This window comes from Microtus pennsylvanicus, chromosome 14 (genome assembly GCF_037038515.1).
Source record: "Microtus pennsylvanicus isolate mMicPen1 chromosome 14, mMicPen1.hap1, whole genome shotgun sequence".
Lineage (NCBI taxonomy): Eukaryota > Metazoa > Chordata > Mammalia > Rodentia > Cricetidae > Microtus > Microtus pennsylvanicus.
This window is the reverse complement of record NC_134592.1, coordinates 47,985,842-47,999,572: the sequence shown is the minus strand read 5'-3', so window position 1 is coordinate 47,999,572 and position 13,731 is coordinate 47,985,842. Positions and strand designations below refer to the sequence as shown.

The following is a 13,731-nucleotide window of genomic DNA, read 5'->3' as shown; positions in this document are numbered from 1 at the left end:
TACATCAAACCAAAAGTAATCAGAAGACATAGGGAAGTTCATCAGATCCTCATCAGAGGAAAAAACCCACCAAGAAGAGGTGCAACTCACTTTTTTTTTAATGTGGCAAAGAATGGTGTGTGTGTGTGAGTGTGTGTGTGTGTGTGTGTGTGTGTGTGTGTGTGTGTGTGTGTGTGTGCGCGCGCACACACACACACATTGTTAAAGTGTATTTTACATTCTGGCTGCAGTTTTCCGTCCCTCTCCTTCTCTAAGTCCTTTCCCCATCCCACCCTCTCTGTTCCCACGCCTAATGCACTCCTCCATTGTTTCTGTTCAGAAAAGGTCAAGTCTCCCATGGATATAAACAAAACACAGTGTATCAAGTTGCAGGAAGAGTAAGTCATTGGTCTAGGAAAAGGCTTGTTGAATGGAACACTGATATCACTGACATGAAGAACAATTAATAAATGAACGTCATCAAACTGAATCGCTCCTGCATGGCAAAGGACTTCATCATTTATACAACACAGCAGGCTACAAAATGGAAATGATTTTTTTCCAAATACACATCTGATGTTTACATAAAGAACTAAAAAAAATAAATAAACCAACTGGATGTCAAGACAACAATTAACCCAATTAAAAAATGAGATAACGATCTAAAGAGAGAATTCTCAAAAAAGGAAAGTCAAACCAAGGTCCCTCTAGCTGTGTGTCAGAGAGTTCTCTCTCAAGGTTATTGTCAACAGGTGTGGCTAATATTCACACCTTGTACTTCAGGTATTGGGAAGTAGATCTGTTTTCACCTTAAACAAAAGTTTAAGGATCCAACTAAGGTTCCAGTTCCCTTAAGGGGATAACAGTGGATTCCACCCAGAGAGTGGTTTGTCCACAGAATGCTTTGGTCTAGGGCGTGAGTGTGACTTGTGTTCTAGCAACAGAATGTTTAACTATGGATGTAGCCCGCAATCTTCAATTGGTATGTTTATTTCCTTGTATCATGTTAATGTAGTTTTGTCTTACTCCTATTTTGGGGGGTCAGAGGTATTTTAAGCAGTTGGAAATTAAATGTGGGCGAATTTCAGTACTCATTGGAGCTCCCTTCCGATATTATTCTATATGTTTCTCTGTTTAATTATTTTTGTTCGTGTCATCATATTCTTTACTATATTTCTAAATCCCCATGCCCTTACCCTGGCAAGAGGTATTTTTTGTCGAGGGTGGTTCCTGACAATTGTATTTTATTTTGTTATCATTCCATAGGAGAAAATGATGGAAAAAAAGAGAAGGGTGATTAATAAATTCTCGATTCTGGCATCTTTTCTGGCCTCTACGAGCATTGAATCCTGTTTGTTGATTTGATTTGGTTTGGTTTCACTTCAGAGATTTAAAATAAAATTTTCTGTCAGTCTGCATTCTGTATATCCCATCAGAGATGGAAAGGAAAAACGCTCCTGTAAGAACCAAACCTCTGTGTAAAAGATGCTTCCACAACCACGTATAAGAAATACACCACATCAGGGGCATAGACTACACATCTGAGCTGGCAGGGTATTAGTATAGGGTATCCCATGACATATTAAGGAGTCAAGACCTAGCATCCATCAGACTGTGTCCCTTAGCCATCCTTCCATCCCTAGGATATTGTAAAGTAGATGGATTGCATTATTCAGCCCTTGAACTCTAGCCCTCAGAGAAAAGACTAAATGAAAAATGACAAAAACCCCATGAAAGAGTAACTAGACTCAATCTCAACTTTTCAGATGGAGCAGGTCTGTGAAAAACAGCTGTATTCTAATAAGAAGCCTGAAAGAAATGCTTTTAATAGTGAGCTGATCATACAATGAAAAAAAAAAAAGAAGAAGAAGAACAAAGAAACAAGTAGCACATGAGAGTTCATGTCTGGGCAGGATCCGGCAAATCTCCACAATGAGTCATGTAAAAAATAGTAAAAATAGAGATGAATTTTTCTCAAAAGGAACTCATAAGGTAGATGACAAAATAAAATTAATCAGACATAAAATTTACAAAATTGGCTGGGTGGTGATAGTGCACACCTCTAATGCCAGCACTAGGGAGGCAGAGGCAAGCAGATCTCTTTCAGTTTGAGGGCAAGCTGGTCTACAGAGTGAGTTCCAGGACTGGCAGGGCTCCACAGAGAAACCCTTCCCCTCCCCACAAAAGAGGGTGTGCTGGAACACAGAACATTAAAGTCACGAAATCATTTTAAAGGAGATAACTCCGAAGAGCTAAGAGCTGAGTAGCATTGAGACAAGAACAGATGTAAACTTAATACCAGTGCCAACTGTTAAAAGATTGGCATCAATTTTATGTCCTTAAGACATGCAAAGCACCATGTGGCTACTTTTTAAACCACATTTTTGATTTTTTTTTCAGTTACATAATACATTTGTTTTAAACAAATTCCAAAGTTCTTCACTCCATGATTTTGTGAACACATATCTTAGAGTTCACGCCACCATTAGTATTATTTATGAATGATACCATCATCCAGTTGTGTCTTCCCTCTTAATTTACAATATGGTTATGAAAATACTGGCACTTGGTTTGGTGGATTAAAAAATACCTTTAATATGTTTTATTATTAATATTATTATTATTGGGATTTTCGAGACAGGGTTTCTCCGTAGCTTTTGGTTCCTGTCCTGGAACTAGCTCTTGTAGACAAGGCTGGCCTCGAACTCCCAGAGATCCGCCTGCCTCTGCCTCCCGAATTCTGGGATCAAAGGTGTGCACCACCACTGCCCAGCTTTTAATTTTTAAGTTTTTTCTATTCCTACAGAACATTTTAATGACCTTCATTTTCTCTCCTCCCTTAACTCCTCCCAGATCCACAGTCCTCCACATTCATCTTCTTTTTAATTTTTTATCAGTGAATTGATTAAAATTTGTGAGGCATGTGGAGTTGTGCTGTTACTTTTAAAAGCTGTTTTCAGATTTATTTTATGAGTGTTTGGCCTGCATGTATGTATGTGCACCACATGTGTGCCTGCCTGGTACCCATGGGGGTCATATTGCCTTAAACTGAAGTTACAGATGGTTGTGGGTACTGGACACCAAACCTGGGTCCTCAGTAAGACAGTCAAGCTCTCTTAACTATGAAGACATCTTTCAAGGCTTCAAGGTTTGACAGGCTTTTCTAGCCTCTGTGGGCACCTGTACTTACTTCACATACACACACACTTCCAAAATCGAAAGAATAAGTCTTTATGCTATTTTTAAGGCAAATAGTATAGAAAATAATGATTGTGGTCAAAAGTTAAACCTCCAATTATAAATTTAAAAATCACCACAGTTTATAGGAGATAGGAAGGACAACTATTATAAAAAGACTAGATGTTAATCTAAACTTATACCCTCACTGGGATAAACTAAAACCACTACCTTTTATTTGTACATCTATGAAATGAGTTTAAGACATCAGGTTGTTATGTTAGGATTGCATGAAGTTAATTTAAGAAATTAAGAGTAGAGCGATGGCATACTGGTTAAGAGCTTATGATGCTCTTCCTGAGGGCCTGAGTTTATTCCAAGTACCACAGCAGGCAGCTCACAGCCTTTTATAACTGCCAACCCCAAGGAATCTGCCCTGTAGCCTCCGAAGGCACAAACACTCATGGTCACACACCTACACAGCACATATTATTTAAAATAAACCTTAAAAAATAGGTAAACTCTCTCTCCTGGTTGCTGCGGTGGGAATAGAAGGCAGGTCAGCTCTCCTGCCTCATCCTCTCAGGGCTGGCTCACTCATGCCCCTGACAACAGGCTCAGATCTAGTTTGCTGCCTAGGCGGGGTGCGGGGCCCACCCTCCTGTGTGCTACAGCTGGTGAGGGCAGAAACAGCTCTCTAACTCACATGGGGCCTGTCACCTGCCTGCCACAGGTGGTAAGACTAAGGGCAGCAGACGAGAGGGTGGGGGAGGTGTTGGCGTCAGCTCTCCTGCTCTCGGGCCTTTAGGGTTGGCTCACCTGTATCCCCGACCACAGGACCACAGACAGGGTCAGCTCTAGTGTACTTCTCGGGTGAGGTACACAGCTATGACAAGGGGGTAGGTTCACCATCAGTGCATGCCTGTAGTGAGGGGTGGGGTCATCTTTCTCTAGTGCCTGGACAAACTCTCCCCTGAGGGGAAGGGCCACCTTGCCTGCTGCAGTATCCAGGGGCAGGGCCAGCCATCCAAAGGCCAATGAAGGGTGGGGCTGACTTGGCACAGCACGGTTCCAATGACCACCCAACCCCCACCATGCTCACATGGGCCATGAACATTACCATGGACCCCAGCTATAGCAGGACTATCGATGCAGAAACGGCACTTGTCAGCAGCTTGGGTCTGAACGCCACCATGACCCAGGTGACAACATAGGCCACCTAGATCAGCATGGCCCTGTCGGCAACAGCACAGCTCCTGGGCACCAACATGGTACCGGGTGGCTGCCCAAATCCTGGGCATTTGCAGAGCCCTCAGTGGCAACTGGAGCCAGGAAGACTACCTCAGATCCTGGCCTCCACAAGGCCACACACCCAGACGTGGCCCTAGGCAGCTGTCTGTGTCTGGATGTCTCCATGGCTCAGGGAGGCAGCACCAGCCAACCAAATTAGCATGGCCCTGGGTACAACATGGTCTGTGGACACCAATGTGGTCCAAGGTGGCCGGCCAGATCTGTCTTCCACATGACAACAGGAATCCAGGATATTAACTCAGATCCTAGCTGCTGACATGGCCGTCTAAAGCAATCCTTACCCGATGACACATGGCCCCAGCTGTCGGATGTACAGGACACTCAGATTAGGATGTCCCTGGTGGCAGCCTGGTCCTCAGATGCCCTCCTAGCCACAGGTTGTTGCCCAGACCAGACATCTGTGTGGCCTTTGGTGGCAACATGAGCCATGGAAATCTGTGCAGACCCTGGCTTTACTATTACCCAAATAGTAAATAGCTGTTTTGTTACACATGAATATAGGTTCTAAATTAAACTTTCCACTTTGAATAAAAATTTTAAGAACCTTAATACAATTTTTCTTGAGTCCAACTGACATCAAATTTTTCAAATAAGAATTTGAAACTTTGAAATCAGAAATATCAAAAAAAAATCATAGCTTAGGAACATAAAAAAAACTTTCAAAGAAAACCAATTGGTGAAACTACATTTATATCAACATTAATGGAAAAGGAGTTATAAATAATTTATTTCAAAAGAGATGGCCCAGTGGGTAGATGGAGAGCTAATTCCTAGAAATTGTCCTCTATCCTCCTCAAATATGACTCCTCCACCCCAGTGTCTGAAGTAAAATTTTAATTAGAAAAACGTGATCACTTATAATGCAAAACTGTAGAAAAATTAACTAGACATGGCAGCAGATAGATGACCCAGTAGACTGGTCTTGTAATCAGAAAACAGGAGTTCCACCCTGGCATCCAGGAAGTTGCCAGGAGTGGTGGCCTGTTTGTAATTCAAGCACTGGTGAAGCTTGGCAGACACTGAGGTGAGCCGCCCACATGGTCTGTCTAGCTTATTTAGCAAGCTCTAAAACCTTACAGTAAAACCCTACCTCAAAAAACAAGGTAAGGTCTTTGAACATGGTTGTGTTTAAAGGCCTTGCTGAACAAAAAACACAAGAACTGGCATATAGACTTGGACCCCCAGGATCCCTGTCAAAACCATTTATAGGCCGGGTGGTGGTGGCACAGGCCTTTAATCCCAGCACTCGGGAGGCAGAGGCAGGCGGATCTCTGTGAGTTTGAGGCCAGCCTGGTCTACAAGACCTAGTTCCAGGACAGGCTCCAAAATTAGAGAAACCCTATCTCAAAAAACCAAAACAAAGAAAACCACTTATAACTCCAATATTTGAGAGGAAATGGCAGGGGAACCCTGGGGCATGCTAGTTAGCTAGAATAAGAATTGGTGAGCTCCACACACAACGACACAAAATATCACAATTAAGGTAGAAATCCACAAGGCAGAACCAGGCGGTGGTAGCCCATGCCTTTAATCCCAGCACTTGGGAGGCAGAGACAAGTGGATCTCTGAATTAGAAGCCAGCCTGGTCTTCAAGAGCTAGTTCCAAGAAGACAGGCTCCAAAGCTACAGAAAAACCCTGTCTTGAGAAAAAAACAAAAGAAAAAAAAAAAACCAAATGTCCAAGGCAGACTTCTAGTCTTCTTTTTTTTGTTTGTTTGTTTTATTTTTTCAAGACAGGGTTTCTCTGTGGCTAGTTCTTGTAGACCAGGCTTGATGGAGGAAGGTCATTGGTTAATTAATAAAGAAACTGCCTTGGCCCATTTGATAGGCCAGCCCTTAGGTGGGTGGAGTAAACAGAACAGAATGCTGGGAGGAAGAGGAAGTGAGGTAAGATGCCTCAGAGACGCCATGCCACCTCTCTCCAGGGCAGACGAGTTGAAGCAAGCCACCAGGTCAGACATGCTGAACCTTTCCCGGTAAGACTGGTGCTATACAGATTACTAAATATGGGTTAGGCAAGATAAGTCACCACCTCGTGGTGCTATACACATTAATAGAAATGGGCCAAGCAGTGTTTATATGAATACAGTTTGTGTGTTATTTTGGGGCATAAGCTAGCCAGGTGGCCAGGCGCAGGGTTGCAGGAATGCAGTCCGCAGCTCCCTTCAACACAGGCTGGCCTAGAACTCAGAGATCCACCTGCCTCTGCCTCCTTAGGGCTGGGATTAAAGGTGTGTGCCACCACCACCAGGCTCAGACTTCTAGTCTTAGTATCTTACCCATTTGTGCAAAGTCCTCTTCCCTAAAGCTGATAGCTACCCACCAGTTTTTAACATGACAGTACTGTAGATTTCTTTTGTGATGCTGGGGAACAAATTGAGACAAAGCCTTGCACACTCTGCACTATTACTGAGCTATTAGATCCCTCCTCTTCTTTCCACACATCTGTATGCACAAACATTACTATTAATCTTGAGAGCAAACAAAGCCAAACATAACACTAAAAAACTCTTATCTGTAACTGTCTTCTTATAAATGTATTGAATGCAGAGTTCCAAGTCTCATGATTCTTTTTAACATGTTTGAGGAGTTTTGAAACCAAAAAGAACGACCCCAAAATTTTATGGCTATAGTAATAAATAGCTAAGCAAGGGCTTGATTGCTTGTTTCTTTTTGAATTTTTAAGACAATTTTAATTTCTGAGAGTTTGACAAAATTCAAAAAGGACTGCGCAGGAGTCAAACCATCTGGTTAACGTTTCCCTTTATTAAGTGCACATGATGTAACTTCCTAGAGTTTCAAGAGTTCTCAGAGCACTCAGTGAAACAACAGGTAAGTACTTCTGTTAGAGCCTTTTTAATGAATTCTTGTTATTTGTTGAGAACTACCTATAACATGAATATTGTCATAGCAACTAAGTATAAAACACACAAGTAACTTACAGGGACAAGTCAGATGTGGTGCCATTTGACTAAGGAAGGCATATAAACGCAAACATTAAGCAATGTAACCATGCACTTTAGTCCCCCTATCCGGCTTCCTCTGAAAATGTCATTAGCGGAGGAAAACCGGAGGCTGAAGTTCCAGGATTAAGATTCAGAGGTCTCAATCAAAGACGAGGTACGCTAACCACAAACTAAACAGCGTGAGCTCAGTAATTTTAGGGTATATCATTTCTAAATAAAACAGAAAGCACCTGTGTGATCAATGGAACTCTAATACAGGGCAAACACCAACAGATTACAGATGCTCCCTCAGGCCCCCTCAGAGCAGATGGCTGATTTAGTGTCATTTTCTCTTCTTTGCTGATTCTACCGGGACCCAAACACAAGCAATATGAACTCTGTTGTCACCTATAACCTTTCTGTGATGAAGAAAAGATTGGATCTTGTCTCCTGAGTGCAGGACAATGTAAGGCTTGTCTAGAAAAACTCTTTTCAGTATACCCGACTGTTCCAAGATTGATAACCTGAGGCTACAGGTAAATCTAAAAATAATATTGACAAATTTATAGCAAAACAGCCAAATTTAGATATGTTAGTTTTAAAGATACACTCGAAATATAATTCCACACAGATCTTCCAACTCCTATAGCACTCTGAATCCAAGATAACAGTTTCATATATGCCTTCACTAAACAAATGTTCACTCCAAAACTTTAAAGTAGATGGTTCAAAATAGCAAATGCGTTGTCTCTAAACTGCAGTTTTTTTGTCCCTTAAACAAGGCAGGCACTGTCCAACGAAAGGTTCTATACTATGCAAACTAACGTCCTATACGCTATAAACGGAACAAACACGTTCAAACCATAACCATCACTTGTGCTACTTGTCTGCCAGCAAAGTCCTCAGGAATGCAGGGCCCGCCACTTGTCCAGAGGACCACGTTCCGGGATGTATTTGACTCCGCAGCCGTCAGGGATGAGGCGCTTCGCCGCCACCTTGCCTTCGAACTCCTCGGCGTTGAATTTGGTGAAGCCCCACTTCTTGGAGATGTGGATCTTCTGGCGGCCGGGGAACTTGAACTTGGCCCTGCGCAGGGCTTCGACCACGTGCTCCTTGTTTTGCAGCTTGGTGCGGATGGACATGATGACCTGGCCGATGTGGACCCGGGCCACGGTGCCCTGCGGCTTCCCGAAGGCGCCTCGCATGCCGGTCTGGAGGCGGTCGGCGCCGGCGCACGACAGCATCTTGTTGATGCGGATGACGTGGAAGGGGTGCAGGCGCACGCGGATGTGGAAGCCGTCCTTGCCGCAGCTCTTCACCATGTACTTGTTGGCGCAGATGCGAGCGGCTTCCAGGGCCTCCGACGACAGCTGCTCGTACTCGTCCGACACCATGTGGCCGCACAGCGGGAACTCGTCCACCTTCGCCTTCTTCCGACCCAGGTCGAAGATGCGGATCTTCGCATCGGGGACCCCGCGGCAGAAGCGAGACTTAGGGTACGGCTTGTTCTTACAGTACCGGTAACAGCGAGCTGGGCGACGACCCATGGCGACGGCGGACGGCAGAAATCTCAGGAGCGCAGAGGTCTCAGGAGCTCGAGTCCACAGCCGACGGCAAAATGGAGCCCGGGCAGAAATCTGTTACCCACAAAGCTTTGCGGGGACCATAGAGTGTGCGAGGAGGACTTAAGGATAGAAAAACCCTTCCGCCCAGCAGCGGGAGGGGGTCACTCTGCACTGCGCATGCTCAGTGGATGGGGGTGGGGATTCAGTGTGGGCTTTTTCAGGCGGGCGAAAGCCGGGGGTCATCACCCTAACAGCCTTGTTGATCATCTTGGGTTTGGGGCTTTGACCTTACGCTTTGTAGTAGGTTAAAAAATAGTCACCTATACTGGGCGGTGGTGGCGCACACCTTTAATCCCAGCACTAGGGAGGCAGAGGCAGGGGAATCTCTGTGAGTTCAGGCCAGCCTGGGCTGCACAGCGAGTTCCAGGACAGGCTCCAGAGCTACAGAGAAACCCTGCCTTGAAAATCCAAAAATAAAATGTCAGGTCGGTTTGCAGTTAGACTAAATAATAACCAAATAATAATCGGCTTTCCAGAGCTCATATCTCACTGAGCTTTGTAGATCCGTTTTTTGTTTTAAGTAGAGGAGCAGCTTTCCTGCTTTATCTACGTGTTTGGCTTGGCATGTGTGCTCTAGTAAGGCTCAGAAGATAAGAGCCGTGGAAGGGTAATGAAAATGTCTTTTGTACCTGTAATGATTGTTGTGTCTCTTTAAGAGACAAGCCACGCCCACTCCCTCCCCCTCCCGCTGAGGCAGCCTGATCTTAGCTTCTCCCTCACTCCCTCCCTCCCTCCCTCCCTCTTTCTCTCTCTCTCTCTCCCTCCTTTCCCCCCTCCCCCCGCCCCGCCGGGGATCCTGCAGAATTTTTAATTTTTCAATAACAATACCTATTACACAGTAGTTATTTTAAAATATGAAACTTACTTGGCCTAAGGAAATGATTTTTTTTAAAATATGGGATCTACAAAATTGAGTGAAATGCCACTTGAGTGTTTTAACCTAAGGTTATTGGTTTTCTAATATTAAAATGGCTACAAACTATAAAAAATATATTGTAAACAATCTTTTCATTTAACTGATGAGTATCTTTTTGATCCTGATGTTTTATTTCTGTAAGATTATTGAGACATGGAACAGAAGGTAGCTGAGAAAGAGAAGTTAGAATTTGCAAACAGGGTTTGAATTTTTCCAGGTTTTTATCATAATTTTTTAATTATTTATGTTATTTCACAAACCCATTATCTCCTGGAACGAAATCCCACTGTAAATTTATCCTCATAACTTTCCCTTTATTAATAGAGAAGAGCAAACACTCTGTATAGTAATTCTTGTTGTCTACAACAATATAGGATATATATAAATATAGGATACCCATGTTAGGATACAACAATTAAAATTTGGAGTATAGAGAATTTTCCCACAGAAGTTTGAAACTCGTGTGTGTGTGTGTGTGTGTGTGTGTGTGAAACATTGCTTTTAAATTTCAGACTTATTGCTGGGCAGTGGTGGCACAAGCCTTTAATCCCAGGACTCAGGAGGCAGAGGCAGGCAGATCTCTGTGAATTCCAGGCCAGCCTGGTCTACAAGAGCTAGTTCCAGGACAGGCTCCAAAGCCACAGAGAAACCCTGTCTCAAAAAACCAAAAAAAAAAAAAAAAAGAAAGAAAGAAAGAAAGAAAGAAAGAAAGAAAGAAAAAAAATTCAGACGTATTAACCTGAGGGATCAAGGCACAAACATGCCTGTAGCATGTAAGCCCCTCACTTGTACAGGCTGTACATAAGCGCCCACTTCCCTTTTTTAAAAAAAATATTTACTTATTATGTGTACAATATTCTGTCTGTGTGTATGTCTGCAGGCCAGAAGAGGGAAGCAGACCTCATTACAGATGGTTGTGAGCCACCATGTGGTTGCCGGGAATTGAACCCAGGACCTTTGGAAGAGCAGGCAAAGCTCTTAACCACTGAGCCAGCTCTCCAGCCCCACTTCCCCTTTTGAATAGATGGTAAAAGACTATTCTTAAATTTACTGAGCTTGTAAAATTTGCTGTTCTAGCAAGATAGTAGGTCATAAGACTAACTGCTGTTTCTGCTTTTGAAATCAAATTTGCTTAATCTGCTCATAAAGATGACCAGGGAAACTATAAGACATAGATTAAAATTAGACCCTGCTTACATCTAGACAAAATACATGTATGTAATCTTGTGGTTTTTGCCTTTATAAGAGCTGGCTGATATGACTAAGGTCTGCATCTCGGGAGCACTTTCAGGGGTAGTTCTGGCTCCACATTGGATGCCGATACCCAAATAAAAAGCCTCTTATTAAAATTTATTTATGGTTATGGTGAGTCTCCGAGTGACTCTGTACCATAACACTTCGATCCCTCTTTCGGTCAGGTGGTCTGGGACTCTTTGCTATGTTCCTGGGTATTAAAACAGTATGCTGTCTCCCCCTTGGGCTTCCATAATGAGAGGAGTTAAATGGTACTTGGTATCTTATTTTAGATAAATGTGGGGAAGAGGCAAAGAAACCCCTGAGACACGGTGGAGTGCCGATCTAGAGAGAGGAGAGCAATCAGGGAAGACTAATGTTAAATTCTACGGGAACAGATAAATGGTGGCCTACATATGGGAAGGCCCTGGGTACCAGGAACAGGAAACCTTTAAACTAAAATAAGACTGCTGGGATTGTTAAGGAACTTCACATATCACAACTCAGCCATCTTACAAATCCGGGGTCATGGCTAGCATTAGTGAGGCTATTGAGGAACTTTACACCAATGTTCTCACTGACTGGACTAAGATGAATAGATGGGAAATGTAAGCAAGGACATAAGAAGGGTATACTTTATAATACTGCGAAAGGATGATAACCTGAGCATGATTTACTATGTTTTACCTTATGAATGTGTAGTGCCCAGAATTTGTTGTAAGCTCAGGAAAGAGAGGAATCTGTGAGGTAAGAGTAAGAAAATGACCGATCAGAGTCCATGAGATACTAGGTGTTTCTACCTGCCTTGATTTTGCCTTTCATTTCCAAAATTAATAGGATTTCTTAACAGAGAATGTGGTGTCACCATCAGGCTTACCTAATACACTTTTTCAAAAATCCAAAAGGTAACCCACCCTGGATTACTTGGCCTGTGCTAATTCTAGGCTTTGAAGTATGGCGTCCTACAAAAAAACTAGGAGGGATGTTTTCTGTACCGTATTCTTACACATAGCCACCTCAGTTACAAGACAGTCGGAAGGTGGAGAGAGAAGCAGGGGCAAGCTGACATCCTTCTTGTATACGCTTTTACCTTGCCTTAGGTATATTAGGGGAGAGCCCATGAGAAATGCATGATCCAAGTATTTCTGTGTACATTCATGTATATATAAAACATATGTAAAGGGACAGATGTATGCATATTGTAGAGCCAGAACTGGGATAAAGATCAAGGACAACATTGACCAGAACCGTATCGTTATATATATCTTGTTTTTAAAAACAGTTTTACATTTTTTTTTAAATTTAGAAATTCACACTAGTTATTTTAAAGGAAGATTCAAGGCCATTATCCTGTATCATTGTTTATTATATATATATTTTTTTAGCTCTAGTTTTGCAGTGAACAAAATGAAGTTAGGCCAAGTTAACCACCGTTAGCTTACACATGCATCTACTTAGAAGTCAATTAGGGACTCATAGTGATAAATCAGTTGAAAAGCAACCTTTAGCAGGCCGGCCACGGTGAGCTGCTAAGGCCATGAGCAACAGATTTAATGTAAGAGGTTTATTGGCGGAGGGGGAGAGAGAGAAAGGCAGCCTCTGAGTGCGGATGTGAGAGAGACAGACAGAGGAAACCTGGAGAAAGAGAGAGTGAACAAGACAGAGAGAGGAGGAGAGAGAGAAAAGGAACAAGACAAAGAGAACGATCTGGGGTGGCCAGGGCCTTTCATGGGGCACATTTTGCCATGCAACTCCAAGCTAGGACCTGGCCGTGGCAGGCACGTGCATATGATGACGTAAGCTTCAGTCCCAACCGCCGCCACTGGTAAGGCAGCCAGCCCAGATTGGCATCGACAGGAGTGCCAACTCCACAACACGGCTAAGTACATGTTGCAAAGAAACAAAGCATGATCCGTATGTAGACTGACTAGGGATACTTAATCATACATGAGGCATTTTAATAAAACAAGACTAAATTTAAACATAATTTTGTAGGGATTGTGTTTTTATACTTTTCATTGTGAAAGGGAAACGACATAGATATCTTTAGTCAGTGTATTGTTAGATTTGGAAACGCAAAAACTGCCGTGTGGCACAAAGGCATACTGAGGGGGAAGGAATATCTCTCCCAGAGGAAAATGGGCCTAGAGACACCAAGCAGCGGCAGTAACAATGAACTGAGACCCAGCAGAGCCTACCTTCAAAACTGTCAAATGTAAAACAAAACATTAAAATTATAAAATGAACATTTCCTCAGCTTAAGAAGGCTGAGCCCACAGAGAGCTGATGGAGAGGTCGGAATCATAGGTGAGAATTCTCTCAAGGGTGCAGAAGAGATGAGGGGCTGAGGAGAAGAGGGTGGGGTGGAGTCCCCAAGAAAAGTTATCGGCCCAGTCCTGGATGGGGCATGGTGGAAGCAGCTCCAAGCCATGGAGTCATGGGACTAGCTTTTTACCTTTTAGACCCAATTTCTTAGGATTCTTTTTGTTGTTGTTACAGAGACAGGGCGTTGGCCTGACCCCGGGCCGGGGATTTGGGGTAACAT

General features: G+C 43.2%; 1 protein-coding gene across 2 annotated transcripts; it reads right to left on the bottom strand.

Annotated features, from left to right (window-relative positions):
• Positions 1–8,314: 8,314 nt before the first annotated feature.
• Rpl10l (ribosomal protein L10 like) lies at positions 8,315–8,959 on the bottom strand. Of its 2 annotated transcripts, XM_075948001.1 has the most exons (2): positions 8,876–8,959; positions 8,315–8,770 (listed from the first exon to the last, which is right to left on the bottom strand). In XM_075948001.1, the coding sequence occupies exons 1-2, from the start codon at positions 8,957–8,959 to the stop codon at positions 8,315–8,317; spliced, it is 540 nt and encodes a 179-aa protein (XP_075804116.1). The 2 variants fall into 2 exon arrangements, with proteins under 2 accessions (XP_075804116.1, XP_075804115.1); XM_075948000.1 differs by having other exon boundaries at positions 8,315–8,959.
• Positions 8,960–13,731: the final 4,772 nt, after the last annotated feature.

Coding starts and splice junctions, on each gene's coding strand:
- Rpl10l (XM_075948000.1), bottom strand. CDS start 8,959: ATGGGTCGTCGCCCAGCTCGCTGTTACCGGTACTGTAAGAACAAGCCG.